Genomic DNA, 24,009 nt, shown 5'->3' on the forward strand with positions numbered 1-24,009 from the left:
CTCACTTGAACAAAAAGAGATTTGGAGGAAAACAGCAGGTCCTGGAAGCCTCTGGGTGGAAGATGCTACATTACAAGTATAAACACATTTCCCTTTGCAATCATGTTGATTGTTTTTCCCTTCCCTGTGGAGTATCATCTCGCAACAGCGGAACACCTTTGTGGTAGCTTGTTAGCAGGTCCTTGACTAAATTAATGGTGCTGTTTTGTATGCCCTCTGCCCAGCGGTCCTGAGGAGCAGCAGAACTTCTTTGCCCCGTGTCATCCCTCATTTGCTCGCCTTCCCCGTCTCCCCTGCCGGGCTGCTCTTCATCAGACGTAGTCGCTCTTCCCTCGTCTCTCCCACCGGCTTTCCTCGGCGTCACCGCCGCAGCGGAGCCTGAGGCGCGGGCAGGCGAGGGTGGCACTGGACCAGCTCTGGAAGGGAGAGGAGGAGAAGTCCACTGAGTTTGGGCAGGATAAATGGAAGGTGTTAATTAAAGAGCTTGGCTCAAAGGAGGGGGTTCACTGGTCCTAACGCGTCTATCTGACCAGGCCTGTTCCTGTAAATGGGAGAAAAATAAGCCTTTTCAAAGTGCTGCCTGCTTTGTGTTGGACACCTCTTAGGATGAGAAGAATAGTCTTTTTGAGGTGCCTGTTCCTTTCCCTGGCTGCAGAGTGTCCACAGCGGTCCAATCCCTAAATTTGGGGGTAGAAAAAGCAGGTTGATCCTACTCTTTAGGATAGATTTTGGGGGGTTAAATATGCATGCACAAGCCACCCACATATGCAGGGACATTGCAGGGGGTTGGTGCTTGTCCAGCGTGTCCTGTGCTCTGTGCAGCCACAGACTGGCTACCCAACGGAGTGGGTGATGTCAGTGTGATTTGTGTCACGGTCCTCTGCCCCCCTTCACGTCTTGCTCTGCAGACTCTGGAGTTGTTGCCTTTGCTGTCGGCTGCAGAGCTGCCCCAGGTGAGCTGAGACGGGACCCAGGTAACATCTCAGATGAGTTGGGCTTTCCCAGAGCCACAAATTCTGCATCCACCCAGAGCTTCTCCAAGCTTTCGTCTGTGCTGTCCACCACAGAAACCATTTCACACTAAGCTTGTACGCATCATGTTTTAACAGTCTGTTTCAGCGGCTGGTTTGTTCTATTCTTGGCTCAGGTCTGTGCATTTAGCTGCCTGGGGCAGGCATGCATTTTGTAAGCCGTGTATTCTGTCCTTTTCAAAAAACCAGTAACTGTTCCAGGAACAATTCACGTCCTGGTCATGCTCAGATTTATAGAGGGTAAAATAATTACTCCAGATGAGCCTGCAGTTAGTGTTTCCTTACATGAAGAAATCAATTTCCCTTGAGTATTCATTTTGGTTTATATCTAGCTCTAGTTATTCATCTCTCATCGTTGCTCCATCCCCTCAGCAGCCAGACCTGGTCTTGCTGCCATGTTTGATTTGGGGAAACTTCTGTTGATCCTGTGTTCTCACAGTGCATTTATCTTCCTAAACCACAACAGCAGCTGCACTGTTCAGGCAAAGGACGATGTGTTGGGGGTGATGAGGTTGGATGCTCCCTAAGGGGCTGGGGGTGCCAGGGCAGGGGCCCCGCCAGCGAGGCAGGGGGTGCCCAGGTCACCGGAGGGTCTCTAGGCTGGTGATGCTCTGTCTGCAGCAGCTGAGATGATGATCTTCATGCAGCTCTTCCTTGCTGTACGCAAACAGAGCAGCTGCTGGATGCTGATAAACTTAGGGGCAACCAAGGTCTGGCTTTTGCTGAAGCTTTGAGCTAGGTCAGCCTTTTTGGAGGTGCTTTTATTGCTGAGTGTGCAGTCGGGTAACGCCATCAGGGTGCTGAAGCCGGGTGACCGCTGGGAGATAGCAGCTCCCATGACTTTTTCCATCTCTTTTCCCTTCCAGCCTGAATCCCTGCTGTTACTGCTTCAAGGTAACAAACAAAGGACGGCGCACCCGTTGGCTCTACTGGTCAACAGCAGGTTCTGGCTCGTTTCGCCGGCGTCATCGTGTCCCTGCTGTCAGCACCACCGAGGGCCAAGGTTCCTCCCAGAGCCCCAGACCTGCCTGCCCTGGGTTTAAGGTTCAGCCACTGAGGGTGGAGCTGATGCCGGGCAAGACTACGGAGATGGTGCTGGAATGCTTCTCCAGCACTCCTCAGGTGAGGTCCCCGCCGAGGGCTGAGCCTTCCCCATCAGGAGCAAGTGCTTTCAAGAAACTGTTCTAACAGCACAAGCTACCATGGCAGCACCAGCTTTCCTTGCTGGCCACTGTCAGTTCCTAAGGCTTTTTCATGTTTCCATGGCTACTGTAAACCCAACCTGCTGATACCAAAACACGGACTGAAGGAGATATTGCTACTTCAGGGGCAAATGGCAGGTTACAAGGTGTCATGTGCTGAGGCAGAAAGGAAGGGCAGAGAAAATAAGTTACGCTTAGACTAGGAGCACAGGCAGAAAGTAAATAACAAAGTGCAAAGTAATGTATTTGGGGGAAGCAGTGAGTAAAACAAAACACCTGTGAAGGGAGGGAGTGTCTGGGAGTAGCATCATTTTTCCTCCGTAGACAAGCATGGGCAGAGGGCTCGTCTAGCACTGAGTCCTGGAGCAGAAAAATGAACACAGTGTGTCAGCTGTAGCGATCGGGTGATGTTCATCCACGTGGGAAACTGTTTGCAGGGATCGTTACAATTGACAGCTTGACTTTGTCAGTATTTCCATAACGGCTCACCTCAGTCTCTCAGCCAGTCCCAGGGTCCCAAGGGCAGCCAGGTCTCGCAGCACCCTTGGATGGCAGCTCAGGGGGAGATTTCAGCAGGGTCACGGGGTGTTCTCCTCCCTGGACTCTTATTTCCAGGGGAAATCCTACTCTGCGGAGAAACTTCCAGCTAACCCTGGTGTGCATTCCCTCTCTCCAAGACTGCTGGGCACAGATGTTTAGGCAAATGTGGAATAAATCTGCATCAAGCTCCTGCTGATACTTGTGTTTTGAAAGGTGTTTTAAAGGGCTGCCTTGGTAGGTAGCTTGAGGAATACTTGATTACTCACCTAGTTGACTGCGATGGGACTGTCCCTGTGCAGTTCGGAGCCCAAAGGTTTTGTTGAAGCAGGGAAAAGAAAGGAAATAAAGTGATCAGGGTGCTGGAGAGGCTGTCCTGCTGGGAAAGCTGAAAGAGGATCTGTGAGCTGAGCTGTGGCTACCTGGCTCCTGCAGTCAAAGCCAAGACCCTGGGAGTGGGCTTTCCACCTTCCTCGGGTCTTGAGAACTTAATACTCTTGATGTCGGTCAGAAGCCCAACTCCCTGCATCGCACATGCAGCACAGATGGTTTTGAGTCTGTAGGCTCTGAGGAGGAGTTGTGGTGTTGTAGCAGAGGGAAGAGTGAGAAATGAAGGGAGGATTTTGGGGAACTGAAACCATGAGAAATCAGGAAAAAGTCTTAAGAGCATCCAGCTTAAGCAGAGGGTTTTCATGTAAACTGCAAGACCTCTCTTTCCTGGGGAGGTTTCTTTTAAAACCAGCTCTAGGAGGGCACAGTACCTGCTAGGAATGAGTGGCCCCCTCTTTACCTGAAGGCAGTCTGCCTATTTGGGTTTTTCCCATGGATCCTGTCCTCTAAGCTTCCAAGGGAGGGTTTGCTAGCATTGGCCCTTCTGTCACCTGTTTCCCTTAATATAGTTTCATTTAAAAAAATTTTTTTTTTAATAAGTCCCTACAGCTTTCTGTAAGTATTATGCCTGGCAGTGGGACAAATCAAAACAGTAATAATTTGGGGCAGGGACTGTTACAATTGTAGGCAGCACATGACTCACGAGGGCTTTTTGTGGATAGTGGGGTGTGGCATTACGGACGTTTGAGAGCAGAATAAATGGGATGCAGCATAAAAAGAAAAGGGGGCTGTTGAGGAGCCCAGTGGCTGTAACTTGATGGCGGTAATAGGGTCTGTGGTTGGGTGGGCAGCAAATACAGTGCGTTTTGGGGACGCCCTGCTGGGCCCCGCTGGGTGACGGGTGACTCCTCCGTGCAGGTGGTGAAGGAGCGGCTGCTGTGCCACGCCGTCGTGGGGAGCAAGGCAGAGAAGGCTCCGATAATGGAAGTGGATGTCACCTGCGAGTTCATCGCTCCCATCCTGAAAATGTCCTCCAGGGAAATCACTTTCCGGGTGGAGAAGGTAAGTCTCTGGATTTCATCCTGGCACTGAAGAGCATGGCTGGTGACTGAAAGCCTGGTGGGGGGTGTGCTTGTGTTCGAAGGAGGAAGTTAAATGGCTTCTCCAAGTCTCTGGGGCTTTGACTATTGAGCTGAGCGGGACCAAGATTTTGCCATTAACACTGAGATCAATATTTCGCCCCTCTGGGATCGGGAGCAGTCCCACCAGCTGTATTCTGCCTTTTTGATGTGGAGACAGAGTTGAGCTGCTGAGCCAAGGGCACAGGGCGAGATGTGTGGGACCCACGAGAACAGCGTGGGCTTTGCACAGCCACCTCGTGTGCTGGGGCTGAGGTGGGCGAGCAGAGTGCTGCAGCTGAGCGATACTAAACCCCCTCCTCAGGAAGGGTGCTTCCTGAGGGGCTTCGTAAAGTAAGCGAGGGTGTTTTCAGAGATGGGACTGGTTTTTAACTTCACCCGAGTAAAACAGAGAGAACAGCTGCTCTGCCGAGGGGGATCATGGCTACTTCTAGAGAGACACCAGTTCCTGTACTCGGGGTGAAGGGAGGCTTCTGGGGATCCTCCAAGGCACGGTGATGTCTGAACACCGATCCTGTAGGGAAGCTGAGAAGAACTGAGATTCCTGTCAGCTCTTCAGGCTGATGAGAAAAACCTGTCATTTTGTCTGTTTGCCTTCTCTGCTCTTGGCATGGATGGTAGCCCTTTGCAATTCCCCAAGCTTCACCTTCTTCAAAGGACCCGCAGACATCCTTCAGCTGCAGTGATGATAACGCCAGCGCAAAGCAGGTGCCCCTTAGCCTCTGGATCCTGACTCCTGCATCACCTTTCCTTCTCCCTTGAGGTGTCTGAAAAAGAGAAGATACTTCATTATTTAGTTTCTGTGTTTTCAGGCCTCTCCTCTGGTTCCCAGGCTTCCAGAGAAGCACAAAATCCTGTGAGGAGGCAGTTCAGGTTTAATTAGAAGCTTTTCAGCTATCCCTGATGTCTGCCTGTGGTCTGCTTGATGCCATGTGCTCGGATTTATTGAGTGTTATGACACTGCAGCTGTTTGATATCAATACATCCAGAACAAGTTGCCCAAACACTGTCTAGTTTATATAAACCATGCAGGAAGCCCAGAGCAATGCGTAAACAGGAAGAAATAGCTTAGGCAGAGCCGAGCTTTGAGGCTAGACAGCTTGTCACTGGAGCAGGGGCAGCAGGACACCCGTTGCAGCCCGACTGTTGAGGTTTCTCCTGGCTGTATGTGCCTGTAGATGCTCAAAGCCAACCTTAGGCTGCTGCAGGCTCTCTGCTATGGGCCAAATCCTGCTCGCTTTTCTCCTCTGACCAGCATCACTGCTCTTATGAGGCTACTAGAGCTGACAAGGTTGTAAGAAATGACTATGTGAGTGAAAATCATCTTGTGCCATTCTTCTTGAGAGGATAGAAAATGGAGACAAGTGCTCTGGGTTCACTTTCTGCTATTGGTCTTGTTTATGCAGCTGCCTCCTCTCAGGGTCCTATTCCATCCTCTGTGTGCCAGAGTGTTTCCCTGTCCCTGGGGGATGCTGTGGTTTCTAAACATGAAAGGATCTGATATACTTAGAGAAAAACCACCTAGAAGGATAGAAACTAACAAAAATAGTAAATAGAGGTGTATGCACTTCTGGGGTTGGAAAACTTGAAATGCATCAGAAAGGGAAGGACTTCCGTGGCTACTTCACGTTGTTTTTTCCCCTTGTGTCCTGTTTCTGTAGCAACCTGGTGATGTCCTAACTCTGCAGCACCAGTCTCTGTCTTTAAGAAACGCCTCGGCCCTGCCACTCAGCGTCGTCCTGGCCTTAGAGCAGCCCTTCTTAATCTGTGACGCGGAGCGGCAGCCCCTCTCTGCAGACGCTCAGGTGAGCAGCCGTGGGCCCTCCCGCTGTGGGGTTTGAAGAGGGGGGGTGTGGTGGTACGTTTCTGTTGGGAGGTCCTCTAGCAGAGAAGTTTATTCTTTAGACTCAGCAGTAGACTGGCCTGAACTAAGTCAGATTTGAAGCAAGCTGCTGAAGGAAACGAAATATCATCTGAACTGGGGAAATACATCCTGGCTCTAAGACGTGAGGAGAGGGGAGCAGGCAGCTAGGCCTGGGCAAGCCGTGTATAACGGTGTCTCTTGGAAGTCACTGAGCTCTCCAGCAGCCATTCTCAGATACCCTCCAGAGCAGCTGGCTTTCCTCAGGGGCAGCCCTGCCTCCAGGAAGGCTGAGGAGGCTCCTCCAGCCGCTGCCTGGCCCCTGCCCTGTTGTTGGAGGAAGGGGTTGGACATGGGCTCTGCTAAACGTTGTAGGCACGGCCACTGCTTCTGTGCTGTGCCAGTGACTAGCCCCTGCAAGGGCGAGGCTGCAGTGCCATGCTGCTTGTGCTGGGAGGGCAAAGCAGTTCCTCTAGAGCTGGGACAAAAGGCCCTGGTGTGCCAAATGCTGATTTAGTTGTGTATTTAGCACATCGCTCCTGGGGGTCCCGAATTCAGCAGTAGAATATTTATTTTCCTCGTGTATTGATGCAGAGCACAGTGAGATGAGCCTGAGATAGTCTCAGACAGAGCGTGGTGAGGCTTGCAGTCAGGCACACACTGTGAAGAAAACACAGGATGAACTGAGAAGCCTATGCTGGGGTCAGACGTTGAACATTTCCACGTTTCGTGCTGCCAGACCTTGGGACTTCATCACACTGGTGATTAATACTCTTCATTTCCTTGCAGCCCATGAAGCTGGAGATAGGGGAGGAACTTCTTCTCTCCATCAGATTTAATCCTGCTTATAAAGAGGATTTGTGTAGCCGGGTAGTGGAGAAGGTTCTAAAGATACAGTTTCTGGAGCATCCTCATGAGGAGCAGGTCACCATTCGGGGAGAAGTCTACTTCCCAAATCTCCATATCCAGCCCACGGCCCTGGACTTCGGCTGCATCTTGAACGACACCAAAGATGTGCGTTACATCGAGCTGACCAACTGCAGCCCGCTTCTTGTCCAGTACCACTGGTCCTTCCTGATGGACAGCCGCGTGAGCCAGATGAGGTATGTGCCCCTTTGCTCTCTCCTTGAAGCTCTTCTCCTTCCTCATGTCCTGTTTGTGCTTTGCAAAGACCAAGGCTGTTTGCCTGTGATCTGACAAATTGCTTTCAACTTTCCCTGGGGGAGTAACACCTCCCAGCCGTGGTCGGGCTTAGGTGCTCAGGGAATAAGTGATCACCAGTTTGACGCTGGGAAGGAAACAACGTTCTCCAGCCAAGCTGGGGCTGTGAGATGCTACCAACACTTCCTGCATTGTCCATAACCTAGAGTCCTGCTTTATTTCTGGAGCTACAAACCCATACCTAGGCACTGGGACAAGCAGATATATGATTTTTCTTCCCTGCCAACCCTATGTGTTGTCATTTTACACTAAGAACCTGCACAGTCTCTTGCTGCTGCTTTACTGTAGCCCCCATACTGGTTCCCCTGGGAAGGAAGGCTGGGGTTGGAAAGCTGCTTTCTCAGACCTTTGTGGCCTGAGGCGAACACCACACTGGTGCAGTGAGTTTTCATCTGTTGAACTGCACATCACATTCCCCAAACAGCCATTTAGTGTCTTACAGGGAAAGGGCAGGTTCTGCTGCAGCTGTGGGTGCAGCTGTAGGCGTTGGTGGGAGCACTTGTCTGAACGTCCTGGGAAACAGGGCCAGCCAGCGCTGGGCTGTGGTTTACAAGCCCAAGAGCAATCTCGCAGTCGTGCTGGAGCACATTTATAAACACATCTCTAGCAGTTCCTCCCGCTGTGGCCTCTCTGCTTAGTCAAAAGTCTAGTCTGGGCAGTTTTAATTACAGTAGCAAATGTTTTTTCCATAGCGCCCTAGGAAACCCAGCAAAGTTAACCATTGTGTGTTGAAGTGCTGCCATTACAAATAATAGAGATCATCAATAATCAGGTTTGTTTAGAGAATTGGGATCTGGCTCAGAGGAGACAACCTACTGGGAACTGGAGATTAGCTGTGGCGATGAGGAGAGCTTGGGGGAGAAGACCTGGGCACGGGGGTAGCCTGTTCACAGCCGGATCTTACCGAGTAACAACCAGTCTTTAGTGTGGCCCTTCTTGATGCACAGCACCTGCCAGAACAGACCTAAAATACAGAGGAAAGCCCACAGAAGCAGGTGGAGGGAGGTGGGCAGGGAAGGAGGAGCAGAGCTGTAAGCCCAGCCTGGAGGCCCCTGTCATCTCCTGCTAAATTAGATTAGGGTTTAATTGCAAGCTAGAATGAAAATCTAATTTTGATGATAGACCAATGCATATATTTTATAATAAGAGAGAAGCAAGCACATTACAGCAAAGCCTGTGTGGAATTAATTCTTCTGGGGCCACTTGCTGGCCAGTTGCCTGTCTATCTTTACTCCTTTCTTTCTTTAGAACCAATTTAAGGTTTTGGAAATGTGAACGCTGAATCAGCTTTCAGCTTTTAATTGCCCCGTCTCCACCTAAACTGGCTTTGGACCCGAGCCTGCAGGTGCTTGTTCTTCCAGGGGATGCTGGGTCACCCAACTCTGCTGAGTCGGTAGCAGTTGAGGGTCCTGAGCATCTGGCAGGAGAGCAGCCTCTGCTCCGAAGGGCTTGGCATAGCCCCTTCACTGGCTCGTTAGCACTAGGGATGTTGTGGCAGCTCCCTTTTCTGCTCTGTATGTTAATTAAGCAGAAATGTACTTTCTGTGGGTCCCTCAGCAGACACCATGTGATTCTCCGTGGTAGAGCAGGAAATGAAGATGGTCTCCAAGCTATTGACACCTCAAGTTGCTCATTAAGAGCCTGGCAGAAGGGCAGCATGTCAGATATTATTTCTGGTCCAAATTAAGAACTGTTAGTATTCTAAATTATCAGATCAAACTCACCCAGTCTGACAGCAAGGGAATCAAACACCAGGTCTCATGAAGGTGAGATCAATAGAGTTTAACCATCCATCCATCTGACCTTGCTGGAGCCGATCATCAGAGACTCCCACCATCAATCAGACACACACGTTTATTTTGGCCAGGAGAGAACAATGTTCCTCTGCCTGGACAAGACTGTGTGCTTAGATCTTTTTTGCTTCGAATTGTTCAACCTATTTTTCCTACTTACCCTTTGATCACTGCTGCTACTTTGAGCAGAGCAATCATACAAGCAACACAGTCCAACCATTGCTGTGTGGTTGGATGTGCCCAACTCACGCCAACCCATGGCCCTTCTCTGGCACTGCTGAGCCATCAATCTCTCATGGTGACTCTTCTTCTAGACCTCTACATGGTTAGAGACAGACTGAGAATACGTTCTCCTCACCCCTTGGGCCTTTGATAGCTCAAAGCTGAGTTAAGCCTTTGCACCACGATGTTTTCTGTGGCATTGGAATGGGTCACCAGAGTCACCCAGCAGGAGACTGTAGGTCTGGAGTCAAATTCAGACATTTCATCATACTTCTTACCTTAAAGGTTTCTTTCTGAAAGACTGATTTGTCCCCCTTTCTAAGGGCAGTATCCAGCTCCTCAGCTTTGTTTGGGTTTCCCATCAAAGGGAAGACATTAAATCTCAAAGGATATAGAAGGATTTTCTTTGAGACCTGTGACAAAGGCTGCCAAAGCCTCATCGCCAAACTTCGCTGTTCTCTAGAGTTTTCATCCTCTATTAAGGACCTGTGCCTTGTCATTTACTTTGAGCATTGCTGTTCCTGCATCACCTCTTTGTCCCCTTCATGCAAGACACGTTTCCTCCCTGGGACAGAGCTGACACACACCAAGCAGTCTGTGTGCCAGGATGGATCAGCAGGGAGCTCTGCCCCTCTGTGGCACCTGTCCAACCCCCTCTGTGTATTGATCTGGCGTGTCTGGGGAGTGGGAACTTCTTAGCTACAAATCCAGTGTAATGAATTGCCAGTAGATTCTTTGGGGAAAGGGTTTGTTGAGCTAAACATGTAGAAAATCACTCTTTCTTTTCCATCCAGGATTTTCTCGGCCAATGTGTTTTGAACCAACCAGGAGCCTTTCTCCTCCCAAGTGGGTTTTCCTACAGCATTAGTAACTTCTCATTCCTCGCTCTCTCTCCTTCCATCTCAGCCTTGTTACCGACCAGAAACCCCCAACTCTCTGTTACATTTGATGGGGTTTCTGCTTTGTTGTTTTTGTAACAAGGAAGAAATGGAAAATGCAGGCAGTGAACAACAGTGCAAGGTACAAATCTGACAGCAGTCCCCTGTCAGCCAGCGGAGGGGAGAGGGAGCAGCAGCAGCAGCAGCCTGTCCATCCGGAATGCACCCATCCACCGTGCCCCTGGTCTGGGGAGTCTCAGATGGGTGGCAGTAGAGCATACCCCCTCCTCATCCCCCCGGTGCCATCAGCTCCTCGGGGCAGTATGTTTTGGGCTTTGGAAGCCCCATGGGTGCTACTTTTCCTGCTTAAAGCCAATGTTTTGGTCCACAGTGCTTTCTTTGCCAAGGTTTTCTTTGGCCACAGCCACCAGCTCCATGTGCTCTCGGAGCCACTCCATGCTGTGACAGGCTCTGTTAAATGAGCCTGTTATAAAAAAATCATCTCTTATCCGCCTGATCCATCTCCTCATCCCTGAAAACAGCCACGGTGTGAAGACTCGCTGTTGCTACTGCCCTTGTAGCAGCGCAGGAGCGTTGATTCATAGAATATCTCAAGTTGGAAGGGACCCATAAGAATCACCAAGTTCAACTCCCTGATCCTTGCAGGACCACATAAAACGAAATCATATGACTAAGAGCATTGTCCAGGTGATCCTTGAACTCTGACAGGTTGCCACGCTGCCCGCAGAAGCAGGTGGGTTGCTTTGCCAGCTCAGAGAACAAGTAGCAATTGGGTTAAGGCAGAATGGACCCCGTGTTCACACAGCCCAGGTGAGGACTTTGGGATGTCGGGGGTGTATCACCATCGGTCTGTGTCTCCTGACTTGGACAGGGAGGCAGCCAGGGGCAAAGAGAGGGCAAACCTTCAGCTCTCTACAGCACAGCAGCCTGGGGAGGACTTCAGGTCCCAGGGAGATTTAATGGGGCTCTGCAAAGAGTGGGGCAGCGCAAAGAGATGCCCACCCCAGCGTTAATGGTGTAGGCTGGTGCCGGAAGGATTGGTTTATTTCCCACCATCCGCTTCTTGTAGCAGGAGGCAGGAGTCCCGGGGGGTTGGGCACCCCAAGGGTCCTTCTGGGCCAGCTGTGACATGTCATGCATTTTTGAGAGTGCCTGACTCAATTAATGCCGCCTTTTCAGCTGCTCTGCCCTCAGGAGAGTCATCTTTCTGTCTGTGTGAAACCCTTCCAACTGTGAGCTTGCTTTGCTTGCTTCCTCTTCGGTGGGACCTGTCACCTCTCCCTCACCCGCTTGCCTCCATCACCCCACAGCCGTCCCCAGCTGTCCCAGTGTCACCTGGACCAGGCCAATCCTGTCTGCTCGTCCCTTGCCCTGGCCCCAGGAGCTCAGTGGGGCCATTGGCCTGTGAGCACGCTTCCTGGGAGTATTTCTGCCTTGCTCTTGGTAAAGCAGGGGGTAATGATGTTGTGCTGTGGGAGTGACCTTTAGTAACTCAGCAGTGGCGTTAACTCACCTTTTCCACAAGGCGAAAGCCACGCACAGCCTTAGATCTGTGATTTCTGCTGGTGCCACAAGCCCTGCTCCTTCTGGACAGGGGATGGGTGGCGGTGCTGGCGTACTCAGTGGAGTGGAGCTTCAGCATCTGAGTGATCTGGGGATGTGATCCTAGGAAGTACATGAAACTGGAGCTTGTTTTGGTTTGTTTCTCCTTCTGCCTTAGTTATCGTTGCTGCTTTACCTTCTCCTGTCTTTCCCCGCGGTGACCCGCTGCAGAGCCCCGTTGGGAGGGTGTGCTGTGGCATCGCTGCCCACCCCGGGCGTGCTGGGCAGCCTGCACCAGTGCGGGCCAGTGGAGGCACCTCCTGGGGTTCAGCAGATGCTGTCAAGATGAGCGGGGACATTTCCTTCTAGGTGAGGACTTCAGGACATGGGCCGTCATTGTATCTCCCTCCTTTTCCTCGCTCTGTTCTTGGCACCATGGAGAGACAGTGATGCAAGCTGGTGGGCAGAGGGGCCGTGGTTGGCTTTTCCTATGGTGCAGCTGCGAGCCCCTGTGCTCTGGAGGGTGCTTGGCTGGGGGTTGCGAGGTCTTTTTGTACTGCCGTTGGGTGCAGCGAGGCACCCAGAGCACATGGGTGCCTGGGCAGAGCCCAGGTACCTGCTGGTCCTCAACCTCCAGGATGCCCCAGGTCAGGCTTGAGCTGCTTTTTGGCTTCCTTTAGGGTGAAACTGGCCTGCCAAGCCCGCCCAGCCTGGCCCCTACCACCTCAGACTGTCCTGTTCACCCTTTTCACAAACTTGTTGAGATCCAGCTTCGGCCTCCTGCAGCCTTTCCCTAAGGAGAGGACATTGAGGATCTCTCTCTTCCCAGGGCTGGGAGCCTCCTGCTTGCCTTTCTAATCACCCAGGAGCTGGTTATGCTCAACCACTTCTGCTCCCCCCTGCTTCCTAGTATTCTTAACCCTTGCAGCCACACCCTCTGTGTTTCCGAGCTCTAGCGCTTGTCCCCATGAAGGCGTCCTGAAACGGTGAGTGTCCAGATCCCTGCCACAAAGACGGCTGGAGCACATCCCTCTTCCTTTGCTGTCAGTCACGGGACTCAATGCAGTCGTCTGTTGGTAGAGCTGATTTTTGAAGCAGCTGGTACAATTGTAATGGGTGCCGATTACTTTAAATAGCATCTGCAAAATACAGCTGTCAGGGCTTGTTTCATTTTGAACAAAGACTACAGTTATATTTATTGTTAGAGCTGCTGATTTGTTCAGAGGGACCTCTGGCCAGAGTCTGATTGAGAAGCATTTTTCTATCTGATAGAGAGTCAGGAGCTCACCTGATGCTTATAAATTGCCTGGCTGACGTGCAAAGCATGAGGAAGGAGAGGACTTACTGGGTCATGTTTTACCATCTGTAAAAGCAGTGCAAGTCAAAATAATTCCAGTAAAGTCAGTGGAGACTCTTCCAGGGCTGTGACCTGTCAAGAGAGGGAAGTACTGCTGCCTCAGGGTGATCTCCACAAAGAGCTGCTGTGCCTGCAGTGCCAGTGGTGGCTGGCCCTGGTCCAGCTTCGGTTGAACCAAAGTGCCTGAGGAGCTTTAGTGCCTCTCCCCTGCAAAACTGGACCAGCCACATCTCATGGAAATACTCTGGGAGAGGCATGAGCCCTGTCACATGGAGCTTGAGGGGCCTCAGGCCCTCCTCTGACTCTTCTCATCTAAAGTGATGGGATGGCCAAGGTCTGTGGGCTTCAGCAGGAGCCAAGGAATTTTGTGCATCCAAAAATCAAATCCTGTGGCTCCTGATTCAAGGTGCTGGTGAGCTTTGGTTGCTGCCCCGGGAACGTGAGACACTTCAATTCTGCTGCATCCATTCCCACACAATTTCTGCTTTCAAACAAGAAATCAAAATTCTCCCTCATCTCTCAAAACTGACACGTTTTTGACTTGGATAGGTAAGTGGCTGTTGAAATTGCGTATGAACTTTGAGTTAATTAATACTTGGTCACAGTGGGACTGCTCGCTGGATTTAGATGAATGCCAAATCCAGCTTAATCCCTTGCAGCGAGTGCAAGGCAGGAGTTGGAGGTGTCGGGTCTCACCGCAGCAGCGTTGCTTCTCTTCTCTGTCTCTCCGCTGCCTGGTCTGGATTTCAGTGGGTGGTTCAGTAAATACACAAACCTTAGCTCAGCAGGGGAATTTATCCCAGCAAAGAAATAGGCTTCAGGGCCATTTGGATGAAATGCTGTTCAGAAGTCACTCTTGATGAGGGCAAACCCTCGCCACTGCCTTCCTCAGCTGCTGGCCAGCTGGCCCAGCTCAGGCCCAGTGTTCCCACATGGTGCACTGGGAAGGCTTTTGGTTTGCGCCTGTATTACATTATTTTGTTTTCAGCTGCAAACACCCTTGAGCTGTCTGTAGCTGGCTCCAAAGTGCCTTTTTAATATGCATCTGATGGCCAGAAGGAGAAATAAAAGTGCACTGTAGGGGCCTGTAGGCTGTTCGGGTGCCTCATGGGCGTGTGGTCTCGGGTGCTTTTCCCTGTGATGAGCTGAGAAGAGCTCGTGCTTTGTTGGGAGGCTCGTTTTAACCCAGTGCCGTGGCTAGTGGGGGCACCAGCGGGTGGTCCTTGGGGGCCTGGGCAAGGATGCTCCACACGTGGGTGCCATGCACTAGGGAAGCAGTCTCAGCACTGTTAAAACTCTTGCATTTCATGCAAAGGGGCGGTGGCTTCTGGCTCCTGTCCCCAGTGCTGGCCGGGCTGTGGGAGCTGGGGCACTCCTCTTGCAGCGCTGCAGGGTTGGGGGGATGGTCCTCATGTTGCTGGCTCTTGCACAGCCTCAGGCGGCCGGGTCACGTCATCCTGTGTGAATCTTGACGTGTAGTTTGCAGAAGCAGTGTGATTTCTAGCTCCTCTATTCTGGGGGGCGGGTGTGGGAAGCTGTGGCCCTAGCAGGCTCAGAAACCAAGAGACAGTCTGAGATATTTTCTTTCAACATCTCTGAGGCTGGGGACAGTGGATGACACAAGGCTGTCCTGGCCTTAGCAGGAAGGACTCCTCTCCCCCTGGTGTCAATCTGCCTGTGCTGCCATTAAATCCCCACTGTTAACTCCTGGATGCATTTTGTCTCAACTGAGGGGTGGCCAGGTTGGGTGAGATGGACCTGGAGGGCTTAACCCCTTGCTTTCAGCCCCTCCAGCTCCAGGCTGACCTGCTTGTGTCAGGAGGCTCCGTCTCTCAGCTCCACAGTGCTGATGGAGGCACGTCCACAGCCCTTCGGCCCCTCTGTTTTGGGATGGGTCCTCTCTGCAGGTGGAGGAGCTGCTCTCTGCTCCTGGCCTTCCTCCCTGCATTCACAGCCTTGGCCAGGAGGTGCTGGAGGGGAAGAGCTGCCTAAAGCTTGGGCTGATGCTGAGCATCTTCCCCTTTCTTCTCTTGTTTCGAAGACAACCCCCTTCAGCACCAGGAAGATTTCTTGTCCCAGGGGTCAGCTTTCTATTGACACCTTGGGTTCCTCCCTCCCTTTCTTTTCATGTTACATTTCTTATTGTTCATTCACTGGAAAAAGTCCCTCGCCGTGCTTTGTGCTTCTCCACAGCAGGACTCACTAATCACATCATCTCCCCGCACCAGGTCCCAGAGGCTTCTGCTTTAGAGTGAAAAATACTGTTGTCTAGGCACCACGATCCCATGGGGTGGCCTCAAGCCATTCTATACAACTGAGGGTAATTTCATAAGTGATCATGGATTTTGCACCTCGGGGGTTTACCTCTCCTCAGGAGCTGTTCTTAACCTGCAGTATTTATCACAAGCAGCTCTGAGAGCCGCGCTTTCATTGCCTGGCTAGGAGGGGTCACAGCTAGCAGTTTTGGGACAACCACCATGACAATGGCCAGAGCCATGCGCTGAACTGGTGCATGGACTGGTGTGTAGCTGGAGGGCTTCGAGTGCTCCTGGCCCTGGATGTGTCTGCCCCTGCGCCGGGGGCATCTCCCTGTCACCAGGGACAGGCAGCGTTCGGCTGCAGGCTGCCCGGAGGCACCGTTGTTGCAGATGAGCTGGATTGATTTCATCCTGAGGCAGATGCCCAAGTTAGTGGCTGCTGGAGGTGTTGAGCAGGTGGGTCACCCCTCAGGGCACCCCAATACTTGTTAAGGCGCCTCGGCTGAGAGGAGCGAAGGTTGCACTGGCGGGACTGAAGATGGGCGATGCTCTGCAGGGGCAAGCGCGCGCCTTCGTCCTCTCCAGCCCTGCTTTGCTCTTCCACGTGGACGGTGCCGAGGTGGCCTTTGGGGTCCCCCATGGGGTCCCAGTAGCAGGCAGAGGGGAGCTGGGGGGGGGTGACGGCGCTGCTGCTCATCGGTCCCTGCTTGGGGCAGCTCGCCTGGGCAGAGCCTTGTTCTTGCATGTGGCTGCAGGAAGGACAAGTCAGGTGGGATCTCTCGGGGGTTGTGAGGAGCAGAGCCTCTAACCCAGAAATGGAAACCAGCCTTTAACGATAAGCTGCAAAGCCAGAGACAAATACTCATTTGGGAGCACGTCGTTAAAGGCCCTGAGTTCCCGGCTGGGAATGAAGCACCCACAGTGCTGTGAAAGACGGGGCTCGTTTGCCCCTGGGAACTCTTGCAGATAGGCGTGGTGACAGGCAGGCACAGTTCCAGCGTGTCCCTCCATGGGGCACTGGAAGGATGAACAGAGTTACCGTGAGCACCTGCTGCGATTTGAAACGGGGAATGTAGTCTGAGTCACTGGGAGTGTTTGAAAATGTTAAACCATACACTTTTTACTGACACGTGTTGGTCAGACTATCAACTCAGTTCTGTCAGTAAGATGAGCTGTGGAACTGCTTTGCTGAACCATTTGCCAAATTGGTCCTCAAATGGTTTGTGTGTAGAAGCTGCTGGGGAGGTGGTCATGCCACATCGGTTACAGCCTTGTTTCAGCAGAGCTGCTGCCCTTTGAGCGCGAGGTGCGGCTGGAGCCGTTGTGTCGCAACCAGGGCATGCTGGTGGCACAGCAGGGAGCTGAGCCTTGTCACCGGCGTGTGCCGTGTATTGATTACAAATGCCCAAAGCTCCCTTCCCCGGAGCACCGATCGCTGCTGCTTCGGCGCTCCTCAGGGATCAACGGGCTGTTCAGCCGTGTCTCTGCCGGAGTTGCTCAGCGGGTCTTTCCACGCTGCCCCGCGTGTGTGGGGTGTCCCGTGCCGGGCTCCGTGGGTGCCCCGCACGGCGCTGGGCTCTGTCGGGGTTAGGGCGCAGCAGGCTCCGGGCTCTATCCCTGCTCCTGCCTTACGTGCTTGGAGAAAGCCTCAGGCGTTTCTGCTTGCTTGTGCTGACCTGCAGCTGCGGGTGGTGTCAGGGGAAATATTCCGGGTTAGCACCTGGTGGAGCTGCAGAAGTTCTCGCCTTGGCCCTCTGGGTGGGGGAGGCCCAGTCTGCAGCTGTGGGTGCTTTCAGGAGGGCACTGGTGGCTCTGCACTGGCTTGTTGCTCTCCGGATCTGCCCCTTTGTGTCTCAGGCTCACCTTTTTGCACAGTCTGTGTGTCTCTTCCTTTCCTGCTGTGATTTTTACCTCCCTACAAGGTTTTCACCCGTGTCCTCTTCCATTTCTCCTTGCAACCGGTTGCCAGCTGCCTGTGCCGCCGCTACAGCAGCATCATCCCTAGGCAGCCCCGTATGCTGACCTGCTCCATCCTGGTTTGGGAGCTGCTGGCTCAGACCCGTTACTGAATTCACACCCGCAGTGCCCAGCCGGGGGCCGCATCCTGCCGAGGAGCTGCTCGTGCAGGCTTCCCTCCCTCCCACTGCAGGTCCACAATCAAAGTCATGTTATTTTCCAGGTTCAGCCCTCCGGTACCGAAATATTTCACCAAACCCCAACCACCAAAGGAGGAGGGAGCCTGGTTGGAGCGCTCGGTGTCTGCAGGGAGCAGCTGCAGGGATGGAGGTGTGGAGGAGCCAGCTGAAGCCCTGGGAGCCGCAGGGGATCCTGCCCAAGAGCCAGCAGGTGCAGATGACTCCCTGGAAGCAAAGGTAGATTTTCTTGTACACCTACCGCTTGCGTTGCCTCCCCCATCTTGCCACTGAAAAGCCGTACTTGTGCCAGTCCCCCTTTTTGCTGCCCTGCTGTCATGTGCCCTGAGGGTGGGCTGGGCAGCAGGGCCAGCGGCTGGACATGGGACTTCTGGGGAGGGAGAAATCGGGTAGTTTTGCTTGGAGAAGCCCACTGAGATCCTACAGACCTATGCTGAGTTTGGGGTTTTTTAGCTTGTTTTTACACTGTAAAATGAGCCTTTTATCTGCATCATGATGTGAAGGCTTCCAGTTTCCTATATCAAGCTGTGCCAAGTACTGTGATCTCCAGGTACCACCTTCTCACCCCCAGCTGGAGCCGCATGTTTTTATGTCTCTGCCTTCACCCGAGACCTGCAGTATCGCAGGGATGGCCACAGAGCCATCTTTGATAAAATGAGACTTTTCAAGGTCATTGTCTCTTCCTCCTGGCATGAAAAATGGCCTTTGGTCTGCTGACCTTCCTGGTGAACCTCGGTGCTTTGGAGCTTGATGTCCGTGCTAGTGGGAACTGGCGCCTTGTTCTGCATCGTGTGGGACAGAGGCTGCTCCTGGGGCAATAAAAGAGGATGCAAGAAAGCATGGAAGTTCTGAAAGCACTGGCGTTGACATTAAGGTCAAGGAGAGGGGTTGCACCTGCTCACATCCAAACTTCGGTCATTTTAACATTATAAGGGCACATTTTTTCTGGATCAGGAGAAATGATACCCCGTAGACGTAAAGAATAGCGTGGCTGAATGTTTTTGGATAGAAGCGTGGAATCTTCTTTATTTCCTGCTTTGTTGCCATGTATGCAGAAACAAACCAGGGAAAATCCAGTAGGTGTGGCTAAGTAGGATCCAAAAGGCTTCAAAGGATACGCCTGGATTGCAGCTTCCCCTTCTGCTTGTGTGACTGTGTCAAGGCAATACCCACATAACCTCCCTGGGGAGGTGGGAGACCATAGGCCTAGGAAAGGTGCGGGTTAGAATCTTTGGGAATAGGCACTTGGCAAAGCTTTGCTAGGCTTGAAAATGTGGAGATGAGAGAAAGAGCATTGAATCTTCTGATTCTGAGCTTCATCTACCAGGGAGATGTAGCCTCTGATTAGGTGTAAAGATGTCCCATAAAAATTCTTGCAGATTCTGCTGATGCCAAGGCCCCAGCACAAAGCCCTTCTTCACGTTACTGAAGAAGCAGGTATTGCCACACTTCAAAAGCACTCACAAAGCCCTCGCTTATTAAATAGGGGATGAGGTTCCTTTTGAAAGATGGCACCGCTGAGGTCAAACACCAGCTCTCAGCTGCTGGGAGACAGAAGAATATCTCTGCCGCCTTCTTCAGGAAGGTGTCATTCAAGAGAGTGACTTGGTGGAGATCCTCAGCTCTCCAGCACTGATGGGTGCGCGAGATGAAACCTAAGCACTCTCTGAAATGGGATACTTGTGCCAAGCCCTTATTTTCCTGGTTTGATACTTCTCGCTTGCAGCTGTGCTCCTGCTTTTGTCCTGAAGAACCTAACCTGTCGAGGCATGGGGTTCTGGGCACGTTCCCTGGGCAGGAGTGAGCGAAGCTGGTCTGGCACAAGGGTGCAAAAGGCCCTTGAGGTCTCTGCCAGGACTGAGGGCTGGGTGCACTCAGCTTCCCCATGCACGCTTGCGCGTAGGAAGCGCAGGCGGAGCCCGTGTCTCACCTGTGGGTGGGCTTGGACCCACTCAACGGATGGCACGGACATACCCGTACTTGATTTGCACCCAGGTCCCATCTCAGCTGCTCCTCGCTGGGTGAGGTGGCGGAGCCTGCAGCAGAGTGCTCTCGCCCAGACCAGCCAGGTGCTCGCTGCAGCCCATGGTGCTTGTTTTGCAGGTGCTGCCATCCCCTGCTGAGGAGCTGGAAGGGGCTGTGGAGACACAGGGCCTGGTGGGGATCAACAGACTGATGCAGTCTGTGGAGGCAGAGCCCGTCAGCTTGGGAATGGAGGAGGTAAGTGGGAATCCATCTTGTGCCACGTTTCCGGTGTGGCAAGCAGTTCTGTAGCCCCCCCTCCCCACTGGTGGCCCTCGATGCTGCTCGCAGAGTGGCCTCGCGTCCCTCCAAGCCCATCGCACAGCGCTGCTGAAGCAGCCGGTCACTGGAGAGGCCACGCAGGACGTGTCGTAGGGCTGACCTGTGCAGCAGCTATGGAGGGCATTCTTCATTTTGTTGCTAATCAAGTGGTCAACAGGAAATTTCTGCGGTAGCTTTTGCTGTAGCATCTTGAGAGCACGCAGCATGCGAATTGGAGAGAGTGGAAAGCATCAGGAGTCAGATGAGCTGGGCTGGAGTCCTCCCCCCAGCTCTGAGAGCTTTCACCTCTGAATACGGTGTTTTGCTTAGGGCAGTAAAAGGTGCTTTTAAAGGCAAGTTCTGCAGTGGAGAGAATTTCTTGCTGCCAGGCGACATCCCAAATTACTTTTAATATGTAGTGTATTAATTAATGAGGGAGCATGGGAGAAGGTTTTCCCCGTGGCCCCTCCACTGGTAAGTGGAATGGGTACAGGATGAGATTAGGATGATTTTGCCTGTGTTTGAGGAAGAGCCCCCTCCAGCCACGTCTGTACTTTGCTCCAAGCCGTGGCTGCTCTTCTGCATCAATTTCCATGCTTGACATCTTGATCTCTCCTCGCCTACCTCCAGGTTTTCGATGTCCTGCCGCTTTGCGGTGTGCTGCAGCCAGGCAAGAGCCAGCGGGTCATGTTCACCTTCTTTGGCCACACAAATATCGTCGCCCACGTCACGGCGCTGTGCAGGGTGGAAGGAGGCCCGACCTATGAGATCACGCTGAGCGGGGAGGCTTCGCTCATCAACTACCTCCTAGACGTCACGGAGATCGACTGCGGGCTGCAGGTACCGCACGCTTCTCTTGGCAGAGGTCCTTGCCGTGAAACCATCACCGGCGTGTTGCTGCCACCTAGGGCTGGGGCTCTCTCCCCTTCCCAACTACTTTGTTGGCTCTATGGCTTGGAGGTACAACCTTGGAGTGATATGTTCTGCATCCAAGCTGGTTTTTAATAACCATGTCCGCCCCCCTCCATCTGGTAATTCCTCCTCCTCAAGGTAACTAACGCCGCCTCCTGGGGCAGGCAGGGTCCCAGTGGTGATCTCCAGAGGGACGTGCCCCAAGACGTCCATCTGCTGATCCGCTCCTAAAGCCTGAGGTCCCAGGAGGTGCTCTCTTTTAATGTTCTTGATTAATCAGCAAAATAAACCAGGGAGGAAGTTAACTTGGGCTTCCCAGTCACTGTAGCTGGAGAGAATGTCCTAGAATAATCCCCACTTCTTTTCGGTCAAAAACCCCACAGGTATTTCCAGCTGTTGGCCCTGTCTCCCATTTTGCTGTCACTGCAGGTGCTTTTTCTTCTGCAGTGTCTTGATGGCACCTCCTTTGTCCCAGCTGGGTGTGAGATGACACCCCATGAGGTGCAGAGAGCTTGTCTCCTCTTTGCTTTCCTTATGACTGATCTCTGTGGTTGGCATTGCCCCTCTGCGTGCCACCATCAGTGTCTGTTCCTGTGTAGGGCTAAGGGGTGCCCTGTGGCGGTGACTTACCCAGGTTAACCAGGGAGACTCAAGTACCCGTATCTCCTCTGCCTCTGCTTTTCTCCTGCGTTGAGTTCATTTGCTCACACCCCAGTGAATGCAGAAGGAGGTTCCCAGTATCAGGCCTGTGCCTTCATCTTGCCACTCCTCTGTCCTCTCTCCAGCTGTTTAACAAAGTCACCGAAGCAGAGGTCACCCTGCAGAACAGAGGGAAGATGGGCTTCAACTACGTGGTGCTAAGTCCCGGCGTGGGGACCGCAGAGAGCCCCCTGCCCGGCGTGCCCCTGGTCCTGCCCAGCACGGTGAGTACAGAGGTGGCGCCTGGACCCTGGCTGTGGGTCAGGCTGCCCAGGAGGGGGTTGTGGGGGAAAAACGCAAAATTAAAAAAAAGAAAGCAACCCACAAAAGCAGACAGGAGAGACAGGGCTGTAAGCAGCTGCTGCTGGGGGGCAGGGGTGGTCCAGCAAGCACGGTCCTAACGGCCCCCCTTCACAGCCTTTGCCAGCGGGTGACCCTGCCGTCACACAGCAGCCACTGGCCGGAGGCACCAGCGCTTTGGTGGCTCTGGGGACCCCAACTGCTGAGCGCTCCGGCTGTGCGGGCACCGGGGCCGCGCTGTGCCGGCTCTCCTGGGGGTCACCGTGCCCAGGCTGTGTGATCGGACAGGGCTTAGCCCTTGTCCCTGCCTGTAGCACACCCTGCCAGGCCCCTGCCAGCACTGAGCGGGACTTAAATCCTCTCTCACTTGGGTATGAAGCTGCTTTGGCAGAATTGTAGCAGCCCCTGTGCCGGTCCCCCACTCCCCCAGCTTTGCTGCTCTGCAGGAGCTCTGTGGGGCAGTGAGGGGGCCAGGCAGGAGCAGGGCTGGAACAGCGAGAAGAGGAGTTTGCAGCATCCCACCGTCCGAACTTCTCAGTCCTGCGTGGCTGTCTTTGGGCTGGAGCAGCATTCCTGTCTAGTCCCTTTTTGCAGTGGGAAGAGGAAGCCAAACGGCGTTCACATTTCCTCATGCCTGTCTCCTACAAGGGGTGACACACTGACGCCCTCTTCCTGCCAGCTTCCCAAGACCCAGCTCTGCTTGGCCCCGCGCAGTCGGTCGCTTTAACAGCCCCGCCGGCGCTGGCAGCTTGGCAGGGCTGGCTTTCGCTGCAGCTGTGTTCTGCGCTGCACCAGGGGCTCAGGGCACCAAGTGGCAGGATCTGTCCCACTCAGCACCTTCTCCCTGCAGCGTGAAGGGGAGCGGGGAGCCGAGGGTCCAGCCCAGTCTGCAGAGGGCGAGCCGAGGGAAGCTGCGGCTGTGTTCCGTCACCCAGGGCTGTGTTGCTGTCCGCTTGCATTTGCTCTCAGCCTGGCTGGCGTGAGCCTAGCCTGGGGCTGGGGCAGCCTTTCTGGAAGCCCAGAGAGGAGGTGCCCTGCCTGGCAACACCTTCCCTAGATGTCATCCTAGTCTCTGCTCCTGCCTTTCCGGAGATGCATGTTTGCAGGTCACCATGAGTCCGAATAGGCTCACGCACCCCGGTGTAACCGCACAGGCAGGAGATGTTTGGTTGGGATCATTATAAGGGGTCAGGCCCTTCAACACCAGCCTGGGAAACGCTGGTGTGCTGTGGCAGGAGCTGCTGGCCATGCTGAGAGTGTGGGCACTTCCCTTATTTTGTATAGTGGCTGCTAAAAGAGCTTTTATTTCTTCAGTCTGGCTCTTGCTAGCAGAGGGTAAACACCATTAGGGGCAGAGCTGTGCTCATGCTGAGCAGGGGGTGGTCTGTGGGTCTGTCCTGGGGGAATGCATCCCTACGGGCCCTCCGAAGGACCTGGTGTAGGAGACCTCAGCTTCTGTGATTCTATGAAAGCGAGAAGGCGATGCTGTCTGATACTTTGTTATGTACGAGAACCTGCCTTCTCTTCTCGGCATGTCTGTCGTCTGAGCCGTCCCTCCGCCAAACCCTCTCTGGTGCATTCCCTCCCTCTTCTCCCACACCCTGCAGGGTTACGTTGGACCTGGCAAGGAGCAAGTCCTGAAAGTCTACTACCTGCCAGGAGTGCCTGGAGCCTTCCGCAGGACTTTCCAGATCCAAGTGGGTCACCTGGAGCCCGAAGAAATCTCCCTGAAGGGAGAGGGGAGCTTTCCCAGGATCTACTTGGACCTGCCCAGGAACATCAAAGGTGAGCACGGCCTGTCTGCTCCCCAGGAGGGGCCCCTGTTTCTCCCCTATGTCAGATGCCCGTAGGGCAGCTCAAACTGCCTCCACCAAGCCTGGAGGTTTCAGGGCTGTCAGACCAAAACTCAACACCCCGGTTGCTTCCTGAAGCTCTGGCAGATGAGCCCGTGTGGGCTTTGCCCCAGGAACCATCCTGCAGAGCTTGCCAGCAGGTCGGAGTCCTGGGAAGGTGATGGCTAGACAGAAATGCTCTGGAAAGCTGAGCACAGGCTGGCAGGGATTTTGGCAGGGTTGGATTTGCAGCACATTGCAGGGGATGAGATGCTCCCATGTGGGGAGGAAAATGGGTGGGAATGAACATCAGGGTTGATAGAGGAGAAGCATCTACTTTCCATACATTGCTTGGGGAGGGTGTTTCTGGGAGAGGCCAGAGTCAGGGGAGTGGGGCTTCCCAGCTTTGAGGGGAATGGCTCTGTGCCCCGCTTCTAT

General features: G+C 53.3%; 1 protein-coding gene across 1 annotated transcript in view; it reads left to right on the forward strand.

The window, feature by feature from the left end:
• Positions 1-24,009, forward strand: part of LOC141965212 (hydrocephalus-inducing protein homolog) — a 101,845-nt gene that overhangs the window by 62,688 nt on the left and 15,148 nt on the right. Inside the window, 9 exon segments of the mRNA XM_074916462.1 lie at positions 1,898-2,153; positions 4,019-4,162; positions 5,901-6,044; positions 6,890-7,203; positions 17,572-17,764; positions 19,649-19,765; positions 20,459-20,668; positions 21,526-21,663; positions 23,347-23,524. Coding sequence (XP_074772563.1) covers positions 1,898-2,153; positions 4,019-4,162; positions 5,901-6,044; positions 6,890-7,203; positions 17,572-17,764; positions 19,649-19,765; positions 20,459-20,668; positions 21,526-21,663; positions 23,347-23,524 — 1,694 coding nt within the window.

The sequence above is a fragment of the Athene noctua genome, chromosome 12 (genome assembly GCF_965140245.1).
Source record: "Athene noctua chromosome 12, bAthNoc1.hap1.1, whole genome shotgun sequence".
In the NCBI taxonomy this organism is placed as follows: Eukaryota; Metazoa; Chordata; class Aves; order Strigiformes; family Strigidae; genus Athene; species Athene noctua.